Source organism: Dryobates pubescens, chromosome 2 (genome assembly GCF_014839835.1).
Source record: "Dryobates pubescens isolate bDryPub1 chromosome 2, bDryPub1.pri, whole genome shotgun sequence".
Classification (NCBI taxonomy): domain Eukaryota; kingdom Metazoa; phylum Chordata; class Aves; order Piciformes; family Picidae; genus Dryobates; species Dryobates pubescens.
The window spans coordinates 37,760,968-37,776,571 of record NC_071613.1 but is presented as its reverse complement, the minus strand read 5'-3'; the positions used below and the strand labels follow the sequence as shown (position 1 = coordinate 37,776,571).

The following is a 15,604-nucleotide window of genomic DNA, read 5'->3' as shown; positions in this document are numbered from 1 at the left end:
GGTTTCTTACCAAACTGCCCGCCTAAGTAGTCTCTAAGGAAGGCATAGTTTCTGACATCATGGAATGCACTAAAAAGCCCTTCTTCACTTTTTCAGTAGTCCATGGAAATGGAACAAAATCCCTCTTCAAAATGTTCATGAATTACTGTCTATTCTGAATGCCTGCTATCACCTCTCATCTGAGTCGGGGCCCTGCCATCGGGAAGCTTGGGACTGGGACCATGATCAAAGGCATTCCACCAGCTGCCACGGGACCTTTCTTTCCCGCGGCTCTGCAATAGGGAACAAGGGCTACACCTCCCTACAACAAATACCTGCGGACTTGCAAACAGTCACAGATTTTACAGGCCCCATGCTAACAAATTAGCTTTTTGTTTTCCAGTGAGCAATCTTTGATAGCGGTAACTTTTACCAATCTGTTTTCCTAGTGCTGCTTTTACAAGCAGCTGTGGCTGAAACATTCCTTCCACTCCCCTCTCCTCCCTCGCCCCCACTTCCTAAAGGAAATTCCATGGGATCACCTCTTCTCTGGCCCCACACTGCAACAAAACTCTCATCTCCTGAGGGAGATGGAGCTTGTGCAATCGTTTGTTCCTTGCATCTGTGACCACAAGGCAGACAGAATTCCTCCGTGCATTAGGACTGCTTGGGTTTTTTTTAAGAGGGTGTGCTATGGGGAAACTGCTGATTACTGTTAAGCTTAAATGAAATATTGAGTTTGAATTTCAAATGTTTGCTTAATCACAAAATGGAATGAGAAAATTAAACCTATATTTTGCTTTTAAATTCAAGCATCTCAAGAGACTGTATTCATCCAGAGGACAGGACTCCAGAAGGCAACTTTTAAAACTTTTTTTGTTAATTACAGTTTCCCCCAAAACACATACAGATCTCTAACAACGTTCTACAAGAAGGCATTACTGCTGAAGAAAAGCAACAACGATGCTGGAACTCCTTAGAGAGGATTTCAGCGTGCACTTCATTTCATCGTGAATGCAAAGCTGTTGGAATTTTATTTCTCTCTAATTAAATAGCAAATACTATAGGAAGATAGGCAGTCTTCCTTCACATTTTACTACAGCAAAGGTTTGAGCTCCAGTTCACCACTTCTCAGACCTGAGTGCGCTTGAAGGAGAAGGGAAATGGCAGCACTGGGAAAGGGCACAATTGCATGGCAAGCAAAGAATATGGAAACATTCATATGCTAATGGCTGTCACATGACTTAACAAAAATGTGTTCTATTAAAAAACCCCAAACAATCCCATGCTGTGGAAACAAAGCTGTGTAGCCTGCCTCGCTCAAATGTTTCAAAATGACTATTAGCCTGCCATTTGTTTTATCTATGCCTCTGTTTGTGATGCTGAATATTTAGAAAATAATTCTTAAAATATCTCTCAACAAAATACATGCTTTCCCAACACACATAAGCAAAAACGGCCACTCCAAGGTTATGTTTCTGTGTTCCGATCATCCTGGAGCAGAACAACAGTCTATTGTGGCAATTATACCACTAATTTTGTTACACCTTAAACCAGCTGCTTTCCTAATTGTAACAACACTAAAAACCTACATTATAACCATACAGTGATAATTTAAGGGGGAAGATCTGAGTGAAATTGTGCAGACCACAAGCAGATTCCAAAAATATCATACGGACTGCACACAGCTTGCTATGTGCAGCATGGTACAAGCAAACAGCCAAGACAGCACACCAAAGAGTGGGCTGGTGTGATGACTTATGCAGAACTGAATGGAAGAGACCCGAGTTAAGTCTCAAAGCTTTAATCTCGCCCTGGGACTGGGGCATGTCAGGAAGATGAAGAGTCTGCTGCATCATCCTCATTTAATAATGTAAATGGCACAAAAGGAGGTCTCTGAAGAAATCCAGTATTACAGAGATGCCATGCTGCAGGCTAGCACGTAAATCATTATAAAGAAGACAGTGGAAAACACTGGGCTTTGGAAAAGTGTGGCTTGGGCAGAAAGGTCATTTGCAGCAGAGCACAACACTTAGAGTCTGGAAAGCACCTAGAAAATGTGTCAACGCCAGTTACAAACTCATGGCTGAATCTCTTAAGACCCAGTTGCATTAAGCCCTAATCACTTAAGCAGTCTCAATAATTTCAGTGAATAACTGGTATAGATTTAATCTTGCATCTTCAGATCCAGATATTAAATAAGCTACAAGAAATGACTAACAGAATAAGAAAAAGGTATTCATAAATCCAACACAAAAACTGAAGGAGGCACATCAAGCAAGTATTGATAGCTGTGCCAGGGAAAGGGAGTACAGTTAGACATGGTTGAGACTATCACTGCTCCAGCAACCTTGTAAAGCCAGCTCTTCATAGCAGAGGTTTGCTCAGTACAGGAGAGTTATGCAGATTCCTACAGACAAACCAGGCTCATCAGCTCCTTATTCTAATTTATTTCTTCTCCCCTTGTCCTTCTGTTTAGCTGATCACTCCTGTCCAGCCTCCCACAGAAAAGATAGTATGTGAGCCATTGCATTGGTTGCTTTGCTTAACCCTTACATACCCGACAGAAAGCTCTTACGGCCAAAACTGACTCACATGGTGTACCCCCAACACTGGGCTCTCGTTCTGGGTTGGCTGCTAGGATAGATATCCCCATGACAAACGTAATTCATACCATATTCTTCCCCACACTTTTGCCTTTGGCACAACTGGTATGAATAAATTTGTTTTCCCAATGCAGAACTGAAGTAGCAGGCTCAAGTTTGAATGAACTGTTCAGAAGTGTGGCAGGTTCATTTCTCACACAGATGCCAGTAGTACTGTCTGAAAATAGCTGTACTCCCAGATAAGCCTTCACAACAAAATTCCAATATACTCTTTTCATCTTGGAAAAGACAAGAAAGATTCAGCTAACAGGAAACTAAAAAGGACCAATCGAATGAAGTCAGAAAGTGTATTTATAGAGATGTATATTGGCAAATTGCAGTTTTGTGAGAAAAGGACTTTTCCACTTTGGTGAATATTTGCTAACTGTGTTTGTAAATATGGCACAGCTGTGCTACAAGAAGAAAGCAAGCCCAACACTTCTGTAATTTGAGAAGAGGTTTCTCTAGTGATTCACCAAAAATAATTAATCAAAACAAAAACAACTAGCTGTCATGAGTAAGAAATAAAGCAAACATATTGACTAAAGCACCTAAAAGCCACTGTTTAACCACACCTCCACACAAGAACTCTGTAGATTCTTCTACCTTGTATTCTGAGGGATATCTATTCAAAGCAATATTTCTCTACAATACCCACTGCTGAAGGTAATTTTCAGTACAGTGTATATGATACAAGACCATGATAATCAGAGGGAAAAATCTACGCAGATGGGATGTTCCAGGAATTTGTAGCAACAATGATGGCTTTTCAACCTTTATTTCTTCAACCAAGAGGTATTTTTCTTGGTTTTCCTGACAACAGTCAAAACATGTCAAACAAAAAGACAGTGACTTTTCTCTATACCTCCACTGAAAACTGCTTACTGTCAAGCTAGCAAGTTCCGTTCTACAACACACAGAGCACTCATAGCATCAAGCACTCCAGTGGACATCCTCTATCTGGGGAAAAGGAGACAAAAATTACTCTAAAACCTCCCAGTAAAATCTTAGGGATTTTTAAAGAACTAATGAAAGTATTTCAGAGATCTGAAGTAAACAGCAGTTTCTTCATCCAAGATTTTATTCTCCATTTATTTTGCATTGTCTCAGTTGAAACAATGAATATCAAGAATATCTCACCCTCCACATCCCAGAAGTTTAGGCAGATGAATCTTTCCAGTCTATAAAAAGTGGATGAGAGAATGCTGTAATTTCCATCTTCCAGCATCAAGTGAATTGCTAAGAGGCTATGTTGGCAGAGAAGCCTAAGGCTCTTAATAGATTACCCAGATTTTACAAAGATGTTCCGAGTCTAACATTTCTGGACGTCTCGCTTGGTTCTTGAGCAGAGATGGAGAATTTTGAGACACAGCTTCCTTTCCTCTCATTAAGACATTTAGGAGAGAAATATCTCTCAGGAAAAAACAGCACGACCTTTCAAGTCTGCAAATTCATGACAGAATGCATTTAATAGCTTTGTGGCTGTAGTTCTGCCTCTTCTTTATTTGCAAAATTCACGCTGTTTCAAATACCATTATATATTGAACAGCAACAACATGGAATCTTTGGCTCTCAAAAAGGAAAAGGACCAGTTACAGCAAAGGACAGAGCCTATTTTTTTCAAGGACAATCATGCACCAACATCATCTAGGACTGCGCAAAGCAAGTTCTCTTCAGAATGAGATTAAGGAGCTACAGTAACCACTGCACAAATAGTTGTTACTGGGTGGCCCCAGCACAAAATAACCTCACAACTCTGTCCTAACATAACACGAGTGCACAGGCCATTGTTTCTTCATCAGTTCAAAAGACAAAAATGGGAAGGAAAAATCCACTTCTGTAAAACATGCAATTGCAACTAAAATTCAAGTGACAAGATCACTGTCACGTGAGAAACTTGAAAAAAAACCATTATGTTTCCACAGATTGATATTTTCTCTTTTCTGTAAAGCACATGAAATTAATTTGCTGTTAGAAAAATAACCAAGTGAATATTTTTTTCCTTTGAAGACCTGAGAGTAAGTTGTTTTTATTAGAATATTAACATGACTGATATGACTACTACCCAGAAAGTCCAAGCTTTGTTTAAAAAAAAAATAATAAATGGACACAGAGAAAAAAACCAAAAACATTCTCTATAAATTAGTTATGAGATTTTTCTGCAATATTCAAAAAACAAAGGCAACTCATGTATGCTGAGATCCAAGGCATACAGGTTTTCCCAGCTATTTTGTGAACTTGGGCATGTATTTTTGTATATTCCTAGTTACTTCTCTGCTAAATTGAAGCTAAAATTATTTAAGAGTCTCAGACAGCAGTGTTCTATACAAATCCCAGTGATTCCCTATTCACTTAAGAGAGATTTGTATGTTTGCTTACAGGTAGAATACTGAAAATTTAGCTAAGTATTTTTGAAGTGCACTACAAATTCCAGAAGAACTAAGGAGTTTTAAAAATTCAGACAAACATTTAAGAAAGGCTATATACATTTATAAATATAAACAGTATCACTGCACAGTCTCTTGACAGATGACTCCCATTTGAAAGTATCTGAAAAGCACGTGCTGCTGTTAAAATTGAAAATCTAAACCAAAAAACTCACACAAGCAAAAAAATGTTACTGTCTTAAAAAAAAAAAAGTACTGCCTGAAAAAACTCTGCTAAGCCAAGTCTACTTGGAATCCTAGAGAGGATTCTTAGTGACTATTTCTCATCATAAATATAATTGCACAATAACATACCAAAAACACAAATTAATCTGAAACTAGGAGAAGCACTCAAATGCACACTGTAATTTACAGTGGTGCAGAACAATTACTTGAGGAGTTTGTGTCAACAGATTATCTTAGTAGGGAAGAGAGGAGACCCTTCATTGTAGATTCTTAATAGCAAGTTTCACATTCTGGTGTTCATCTTCATTTGTCTGTGATTTCAGCAGCATCAGGCAGCAGTATGGATGATCATAGTTTTTTCTGAAGCAGTAAGCTGCTTCTGTGCATCACAAGACTTCAACTTTCTTTGCTGTTCCAAAGTGCCAAAGATCATTTTCCTCCTGACTCTCAGGGAAGCTGAAACTTGCCACTGTACTACAGTATGAGGACTTATATTTACAAATCTGTTTTTCTTCACTTATAATCCAAACATTCATCATTTTGTCTACCTACTATAAGGTTGTAAGATATGTTATTATAATTTATATTTAAGCATAGTACTTACGGTTGGCATAACTTTACCAGGTCCTGATCAGTGGTGTTTGGAGGCAGTGCTCTGATGTAAAGATTTGTTTTACTTAATTGATCCCATCCTGAGTTGCTGCTGCTACTACTGTTGTTATTACTGCTGGTGGTGCTGGGACTAGGAGGAGCCATTGGGTGGGCTGGTACAATGGACTGCTGCAAAGGAAAAAGCACATTAGAGTGAACTACAGATAGCAATTGCAGCATGCACATTAGCTCAATCTACAGTAGCCTGTTTATCATCTGGAGCCCTGTGTTACATCTGAATGTAATTACTCATGTATTTTAAATACATTTGCTTTCACACCACCTTTCAGATAGGATTCACAGGCACATTCTAATATACCCAACCACCATCTGAAGCATCCTCAGTGCATGACACATGCTCAAATTATACATAATCTCAGCTGAATATCAGTCATGGGATTTTATCACACTTCATTGTGGCATCTGATGTGAAAATTAAGCACGAGATATTGTTCCTCCAGGTTCCAGCAGGTATAAACTAAGTTTACATCACTATGACTACTTTGTGTCATAAAGGAATTATTGCAGCAGACACAAAGGCTATTCCCTTGATTTATCCAAAAGTACAAAATTAATTAGAAGCTTCTTTTTCTTTCCTTATGACATGTAGTACTCCATACAATATTGTTGCTGTTTTTAACAAAGATGGAGAGGGAGTACAGACAGCTTAAAGAACAGAGTTGAAATTAATTGTATACCTTGGCAGAACTTTCATGTCAACATTGATCTCAGTATTTGTGGATCATTTCAACAGTGTCAAGAAAAACATTCTGTACAATGCAAAAAATTCACATTTCAAAAGAAGTTAAGCCCACAAGCACTTGGTACCCAGTCCTCAAGGTAAGGCTATCGTCATTCAAATCAGACCCAAATGGAACGCAAGAATCTCCTAGAGAATCTGCAGTACTGGAGTCACAATCATTTACATAAACAACAGAATAGCAGGACACAGTACCAAAGTATAATGAATGTGTCTGTAGTGTTGTGAGAGGAGAACTTCAATAACCAGATTAGAGAACTAAAGCTGCCAGCAAAAGCCTTGGGACTATAGGGTTTTCACTGACTAAAAAACCTGGCTGCAAGCTGCCCCTGTGGAGGTAGTCACAGCTCAGGAAGCCCATACTGAAGAACCACCCTGTGAACTGCAGAGGAATGGCACAGTAGGGAGTGGGGGGGGGAAATACAGTGGAATATAAAGTGAGATATCAGTGTAGACTCACTTTTTCCCACCCTGATGCCATCCTCTTTAGACAAGTATAGAAAGTTGTGTAGCCACATCCTGAACCAAAAAATCATCTTCTTGATCTAGTTTACCACATGCAGTTTTATGCTACACAAAAGCTTTGGCTGCCGCAAGGCAGGGAACAGGAATATGCAGGCAAAGAGGGGATTACAGTTTACTTCAGTTTAAAGCATCCACGAAACTACAGCCTCAATATATAAGAAAAGCGAAACTATTCTGGAGATAACATCAGGAAATTGGAATGAAATTTTGAGTGGGATAAAAGTACAGAGACATGCCTTGTATCCAGATATTTTATGATAATTACATGTTTCCTTTTTGCGTTTCCCTAAGAAGGTTTTGAAATGTTTCAATTTGGCATGTTGCAAAGCTTGTAATGCAGCAATAATAGCCTGGAACAACAAACTGCAACACTCACTAGAATAATCAGAAATGTTGTTGCCTAATTTAATTCAACTAAAAATTGCCAAAACCCATTAACTATATTCCTGACCATTTAATGTTTAAAAACTAAAGATCAGTACTTCATTGCCATCAGGTTGGAGGAGGTTTGGCTTTTAAGTAAAGACTTCCAGAAACATCAAATTTCTTCCAAAAGTTTTAAACTTAGGAGTTCAAGTGCTCATCTAGAATTTCTTCCAGACATGATTTAAAAATGGGAAAAAGATTAAACCCTCCCTCCAAGTTTGTAATGGAAACGTTCAGAGATTTTAACTAGAATAGCGCAAGTCAGGCTTTCAGACCATTCAGCTTCCAGTCACATCAAGCAATTATCTTTAGGATTACAATCAATACAGAAAGATGGAGCAACTGCTTTCAAAACATTTTCATAACAAACTGAACAAACTTATTCTGGCACAGTGCTATTCTCTTCAAAAAAACCTTCTGTGGAGTTCTCAGAATGCACAGAGTAATCAAAAGCACAACTGCTCTGTTCAAGGTTTGGAAACGCACACTTCCCTTGTGCGTGCACATACTGCTGCCATAGAAGTCAAACACATGTACCAGTCTTCACCTTAAATGGTCATTACTGTTGCAGACCAACAGCCTCTATTCTGGTTTCAGTATCTTTGGATTGGTTTTACATTTACTTTTTTCAGTGTTTTTCCCTTAAAATCTTTATTTTTCTATGTTATGAAGAACTGTTGTCGCCAGCTGGCCAAAGGCAGGAGAGGAAAATGCATGCCTGCGTGTGTAAAGAGCAGGAATCCTAACTCTGTCCTCCTGTAAAACATAAACACTCCATCCTGAGACATTTAAACACAAAGATTCTCTAGTGCTAGTGGTCACATCCAAATATGATGGGAATGCAAATGTGAATACAGTTGTCTTCTGAAGTTTACAGACAGAAAGTTTTTCATTGCTTCCACTAAAACTCCTACCTTTACCAGCCTTAAAGTCTTTACAGAACAGATGCTGGGTACACTGCAGCTTTCAAACCCTGCAATCCAATGACACATAGACGACCATTAAAGGGCCAGTGACATCTTAAACCCATACAACTTAAAACACATTTTTTACATTAAAACTTAATTTTAACATCCAAATCACTCTTTCTGTTCTGTTCCTCATTGACAACTACTTGTAAAAACCAAATTAGAGAGGTCCCTCTTTTGTTCAAAGAGGCTTTTCTTTCACAGCTGCAGTTGTTGCAAAAGGCTCAGCAGTGGTGCAGAGCCTCACTGCTGTAGCTGTGCTGGCGGAGCCTCCTACACTAACACTGCATGCCAACAGAAGAGTTTTTCTGTTAGTGTAGTTGCATCACCTCTCCAAATGACCTCAGCTAAGCCGATAAAAGTTCCCTTCTGCCGGCACAGCTGCATCCACACCTGGGGTTTTGCCAACATATTGATGTCAGCGAGGATGTATGACTTTTTTCCACACCCCTGGCTAATACAGTGCTTGCTGGCAAGATGTTCTGCAGTGGAAATCCGGCCAAGGTTTGGAACTGTTTGTTTAGAAACAGCTTTCATGAACATTAACTGAAAGATTTTATAAAAACTGAAATAAATTTTGAAAAGTTTTGGTTTATAAACTGTAGTTTGTTGAAAATTCTCATCAAAAGCTGTTCTTAAGATTGTATCATCTGGACTTCACAACAGTTTGCAATAATGTAACACACATAAACCCACGTTCATTAACTTTTCTTTTTAATCATTGCATCTTAAAACACTGAAGGCAAGTAGAGGAGGAATAAATCTAAGTAGCAGACCATTTCTTCTTGTGACAATATTCCTATTCACAAGAATTACCACTGTCATACTGGTTTGCCAATTCCTCCTTAGTCTTCACTCCCAAAGGTAATTAGTAATCATTCCTTCTTCACAGCAGTTTCCTTCCTGTCATCTTCCAAGATAAAAAGGCCAGTGACAGAATATTCATCCCATACACTGTGTGATCACTCCATCCCATTCTGGAGCCAGCTGCGAGGAGCTTCCAGCACCCTCACCTGATCTCTGAGGGATCTTCCTTCCAGCCCTCCACAGCCTGACCACAGCAGTGGGAAAACCATAGATACTCATTAGGAAAAGCTCTATGATGGAACAGTCCTCATGGAGTGCCTTAAACACATTAAAACTGCCTTCCTATGTTTTCATCTCAATACAGAGCTCAAGTAAGATCGTAAGTACTGAAAAACAACTGGAGAACACACTCATCTTCATATGAACCATTCCTGTCTTTCTTATAAACCACTCTGTTTAAGGACTGAAAATGAGTCAGAGCAGGATTTTGCCAGCCAAGGAGGAGAAGTAACTCTTCGCCAACAGGACAGAGAACTTTGTTTGTCACACACCAAAAAAGCCCCAAAAAAATGCAGACACCAAAAGAAAACAGAACAAACTTCTGAAATTCCTTTGACCTGGGCATTGAGAGATAACTGATCCCTGATGCCGTCACACTACGAAAGTCCAAGGAAACTCCAACAAGCATAAGATAACTCGGGTAACAGCTGTCTCGTAACAGAGGGTGACCATTATGGTAACAATCCACTTAAGTGTCTATGAAGTTATATAACATGCTAGTGCTTAATTATGAGTCGCTTCACTCAGTTAAAATTCCTGATGGGAAAAGTACTGTGACTTTTAACAACAGAGTTAGTTCTCACACATCTACTCTAAATTCAAACCATAAATCACAGCACACATTAACTATCTGATTTAGCCGGAACTGCTACTTGAATCGTGTCACAGTTTAAAAAATCTTGTCATTGGTTTTTGCCTAGCTTTGCTCAGATGACTATGCTTCAAACACCTGCTTACCCTGCCTGACTTTGCCTAACCTCCCTGGTTTCACTACATGGCATTTTAAACAGCACTCTCAGTAACTGCCACTGATATGAAAATTACCATTCGTTTTTGTTGATGTGTGTGACAGGGATAGAAAATACTAAAGTGCACAAATCTGGAAAATATTTGGATTAAATTGGGGGTTGGTTTATTTATTTATTTATTATCCTACTTAACACAAATCTTTACATGTGCAAAGAAAGCAAGGGCTCAGGAAAATAGAAGAGGCTGCACCTAGTGAAGCATGACACTGCCATATTTAATGCACAACTTGGAAATAAGAGGTGGTTTGAAACAAAACCATGTCCTGAACAGAAAGAATTCTAAATGTTTAACAGAAAAGACAGTTCACTAATTAAGATAGTTGCTTTACCACCTTTCTTTAGATAACTAAATATTAAACTCATGAGAACCTTAACTGAGCCTGCAAACTGATGTCTGTAGTGAAGATGCCATTTTGACTGTCCTGCATGATTGTATTTCACGGTTTCCATGATCATGTCTGAAATGTTATGGCGAGCAAAACTGAATTAGGGAAGCCTCTCCAAGCCCAGTATGCAGTGGACACAAGTCAGCCAGTAGAAATACAAAGATCTGCTGCTATTGTATTCACATCTTCTGCCTTAAGGGAGGTTCTCTGACTATTGTTCTTCACTCTGTCAGCACTTGTCAAAAGTCAGCAAGTCAGATGGTTTCTAAGCATTTTTGGGATGATACCAATGTAAACTATAGAGAGCATCTCAGAAGATGAGTCCTCCAGAATCCTTTTGAAAATTTCCTTATGAAGTAAAAACCCCAAGACCTGCCCCCTTTTCCTCCTTTAAACCACCAATCTTGATTTCTCTTTGCCCAGGTAAAGAACATGGTCTCACTGTGACATTGCAAGAGTCAACAGAACTATCCAGCAAGGGCTGGTTTACTGCATAGGAGCAAAATCTCAGCTATTTGTGTCACATGATCATTCACCCAGGATCCAAGCCTATTCCTCCCTTCCTTTGGAAACAACTAGCAGCTGGGAAGAGGAAGGACCCTTGGGTGGAAGCTGGCATGAAGCAGACTCTTTGTTATGAAGTATCACAGAAACGCAGGAGCACCTGGAGATCCACACCTGGGTTTCTCCCAGAAAACCCTCAAAAACTTCCATATCTTGGCATGGAAGAACTACGTCCAAAACGCTACAGCTGTCATTACAGTAATCATGGACTGCAATAAATACGTTGAAAATCAAACAAACAAAACAAAACAAAAACAAAAACAACAACCAAAAAAAAAAAAACCCTGAAGGAAAAAGAAAAAAAAAAGCTCCTCAGATTTAATTTTACTACTTAACACAAGTTTTAAAAGGAGCTTTGCAAGATAAAAATAGCTTTTTCTTGGCTGTATGTTATAGCCAAGTCCTAAGAAAACTGTTTTTCTAAATGCAGATAACAATCTTCTTCATACTTAAAGGAAATAAAAGGAAATAAAAACATAGATGGATATCATCATGCATCTATGAAAGTAAAAAAAAAAAGAAATTCACTTTGGCTTTTTATTTGTTTATACTGTCTTTCCCCTCAAGGCCATTCTATTTTAACTAATTTGAACCATTTTTTAAGAACAAGAAACGTTTTCAGCAAAATAAAAAAACAAACAGTCAATACACCTTTTTTTTTTTCTCTGAGCCACTTAAGAAGCCCTTCCTTGAAATACAGAAATGCAGGGGTGAGTAGGTGCTTTTCCAAGCTTCTTTTAAAAGATCTCCATGGAAAGTGGCTCTAGCAGCAATGAACCAAGACAAAGTCTAACATAAACCTTTAGTCACAGCTCAGATGCTCCCAACAATTGCACCCCTAGACTATTCTGATTATAATCCAAGCTCTGTCCCCACTGACAACTCTATTGCTTCCTTTTTCTCAGGATGGTGAGAGTATAAACCACTCCTTTCAGCAGGAGTAAACTTGTTCCTACCAGAAAGCAGTGTTTAATAACAAAAGAAAATACAGAAGTAAACCATTCTTGATATAAAATGTCACATTTCCATATTTTTACAGGAGATGGAACCAATCTTATTTAAATTATACTTATTAAAGCTTAATGCAAGAGCAATCTTATGCTCACAATGAAAGAAAGCTCCAATGTATGTACTTCCTTTTCATGAAGACAAGTGAGAAAGTGGGATCACAATCCTGGCCACACTGAAGTATGTAACAAAACTGACACTGATGCTGACAAACTTTTTTTTCACTTTTCTCCAAGACTGGGTGTGCATGGAAGAGTTTGTGTGTGTGTGGTGTTATTATTATTATTACTAACAATTTTTTTTTATTTTTTTAAAAATTAACTTAGAGACAGCAGGAGAGGCTGCAACAACAGAGCAAGCAATGGAAGCAGTAAGCACCTCCTGGTTCAGGTAGCTCTTCTGAAGTCTCAGTGATAATGAAAAAACTTCAAAATTCCCAGGAGCTCACATCCTCCATTGATTTTATTGCCTCTCAGGTTTTTTGAAGTGTTCAACTGACAGACACCCCTAGTCCAGAGACAAATTAAAAAGGTATTGCATACATGGAACTAGTCATACCACAGCACAAAAAACATCTCGAGGGAAAGAGACACAAGTGCTGAGCTGAGCTATATTCCGTTCCTTTGCAGACATTATCAACACTTTCCCCTTCTACTTGCTCATCATGACTTACAGCATTCTCTTTTCTCCCAGTTCTAAACCTGGATTCCAAGGACAATCCCCTGACATAATACATTGGTAGCACGTCCTGGCCATGACAGAATCGTAACCACATCTAAAACACACCATTTAAATTTAAGCAGGCTGAAGCAATCCAACAGCTAGCCCACATTAAAAGAACATAAAAAGAAAGTGGAAAGGTTTAAGTACCTGAAGAGAGCTTGGTACTAAGATCTACTATACAAAAAGGCACATTCATGTTTTTGTAGTTAGTCTTTCATTGAGCAATACATACAAAAGAATCCACTGCTAACTTCCTTCTTGACCATAACAAATATATCCTGAGCTTTTGCCCAGGATGCAGAAACAGTATCAAAACCCCTAGGCCATATTAAAGTTTTTGTTCCAGCCTGAGGATTCAAATTACCACTAGAAGAAAACACATTCATTTTCAGAGAGGCTTAACTCACATACTAATGTGTTTATGCAAACCTCTGAAAAGTAGCAAGTCCAGCACATAACACTGAATACAAGTAATAATTCCTCCCTTGTAGTACATGTTAATTGGTACATGTTAATAGCAAGGTATAAAATCTTACCATGTTTTTCACAGAAAGAAACATCCAAGATCCTGTTGGTAGGATAAATACTTCAACCTGACTATCTAGAGGAAGTAAAAGTCATAACAAGGTTTCCACAGGTGAACCTGCAGATGGATATTTTTTTTTATTTTTTTTTTCCTTTCTCTTCCAGAGAAGGGCAATGAGGCTGGGGAGAGGTCTCGAGCACAAGCCCTATGAGGAGAGGCTGAGGGAGCTGGGGTTGTTTAACCTGGAGAAGAGGAGGCTCAGGGGAGACCTCGTTGCCACCTACAATTACCTGAAAGGAGGCTGTAGACAGGTGGTGGTTGGTCTCTTCTCCCAGGCAACCAGCACCAGAACAAGCGGACACAGTCTCAGGCTGTGCCAGGGGATGTTTAGGCTCCAGGTGAGGAGAAAGTTCTTCACAGAAAGAGTGATTGGCCACTGGAATGTGCTGCCCAGGGATGTGGTGGAGTCACCATCCCTGGAGGTGTTCAAAAAAGGATTGGACGTGACACTTGAAGCCATGGTTTAGTTAGTCATGAGGTGTTGGGTAATAGGTTGGACTTGATGATCTCTGAGGTCTTTTCCAACCTTACTGATTCTATGAACTGAAACAGCAATTAACTGTGTCATGGAGTGGGTAAGACTAGACCAGGGATGATCAGATCAGAGCTGGTAAATCACATACAGCTCACTAACACTTCAATGGCAGCTCAGAAGACAATACTTACAGACTCCAAGTGAAAAAAATTACTCAATATGATTTTTCTTTCACAGGTTGTGTGATGGTAGAGGGATCGCACTGGGTTACATGCTAGCAGGGAAGTCCTACACATTGGCGTGGGCCTCGTTTCCAGTGGTGTCTTTTAAATACCAGTGATAAGCACTGAAGGTAGCAGCGATAAGGTTTAAGAGGAAAAGTGCAGAAATGTAGAATTTGCATATATATGCCTCTCATAACTATTTTGGTGCTCACAGTATTAAGATGCCCAGAGAGCTTTAAACTACGTCAGTGGTCCATTCTCTCTGTATACAGGACTCTGCTTAAGCATTCACTAAACAGGAAACTTTTGCTCACTACTATAATTTTTAAACTCTGTAGGTGTCAGCCCAAAACAGATGGGAGGGGGGATCAAGGAAAAGAACAAGTATTCAGACAATTGTTCAGCTTCATGAAAGCTGCTGAATTCCCAGGAAACACACACACAAAAAGAGAGAGAGAGTCCTGTCAAACTGCAGCTGGCACATATATAATTCCCATAAATACTTCCACTTCTCTGTCAGCCATCAGATGCCTCGGGTTGTGTGAGGGGTTTTTTTGGTTGGGTGGGTTTTTTAAAATTTTTTGAAGGGAAGAGGAAGACCCAGGGAATTTCACAGCAGTCAGTCCAACTGCAATTCCCAGAAACATTCTGGAACAAATTATTGAACAATCGGCTTAAATATCTAGCGATCTCGACTGACACTTCTGGCACTGTCCCATGTGATAGTTTCATCAACAAAATAGGGAAATATTGCCTAGATCAGCAGTTCCCTTTCTAAGGCACTCTATAGCAGAAATTGAGGTGCGGAATAGAGTGCATCACAAGCTAATAAACTCATTAGCTTCTCAGTGTGCACTGTCATGGGAAAAGAGGAAGCAGAGCAAACAGCACAGCAATCCCATCGCTTCCTCCTCCTCCCCAATCCTCAGATTCATGGTGCTTCTGAAGCTTGTTGTTTTTAACCATTGCTTAGTAAGTGAAGTTACCCTAAACAAGGCTGAAGATCAGAAGGTGCACTAATACCTCAAAGTAGAAAATACCCCTCTGATTAGGATAATTAAAGTTCCTATCTTTAAAAAAAAAAAAAAAGAAAGAAAGAATAATTAGAAACCATCATAATAAAAAAAAATCTAAGAAAAACTGACAATTTTTTTTTTCCTATTTGTGGAATCTGGAA

General features: G+C 39.1%; 1 protein-coding gene across 7 annotated transcripts in view; it reads right to left on the bottom strand.

Moving 5' to 3' along the window:
* Positions 1-15,604, bottom strand: part of RBMS1 (RNA binding motif single stranded interacting protein 1) — a 144,998-nt gene that overhangs the window by 59,824 nt on the left and 69,570 nt on the right. For all 7 annotated transcript variants that reach the window (XM_054175196.1, XM_054175203.1, XM_054175173.1 and 4 more), the window contains exon 2: positions 5,841-6,016. In XM_054175196.1, coding sequence (XP_054031171.1) covers positions 5,841-6,016 — 176 coding nt within the window. The remainder of the gene's footprint in view (positions 1-5,840; positions 6,017-15,604) is intronic.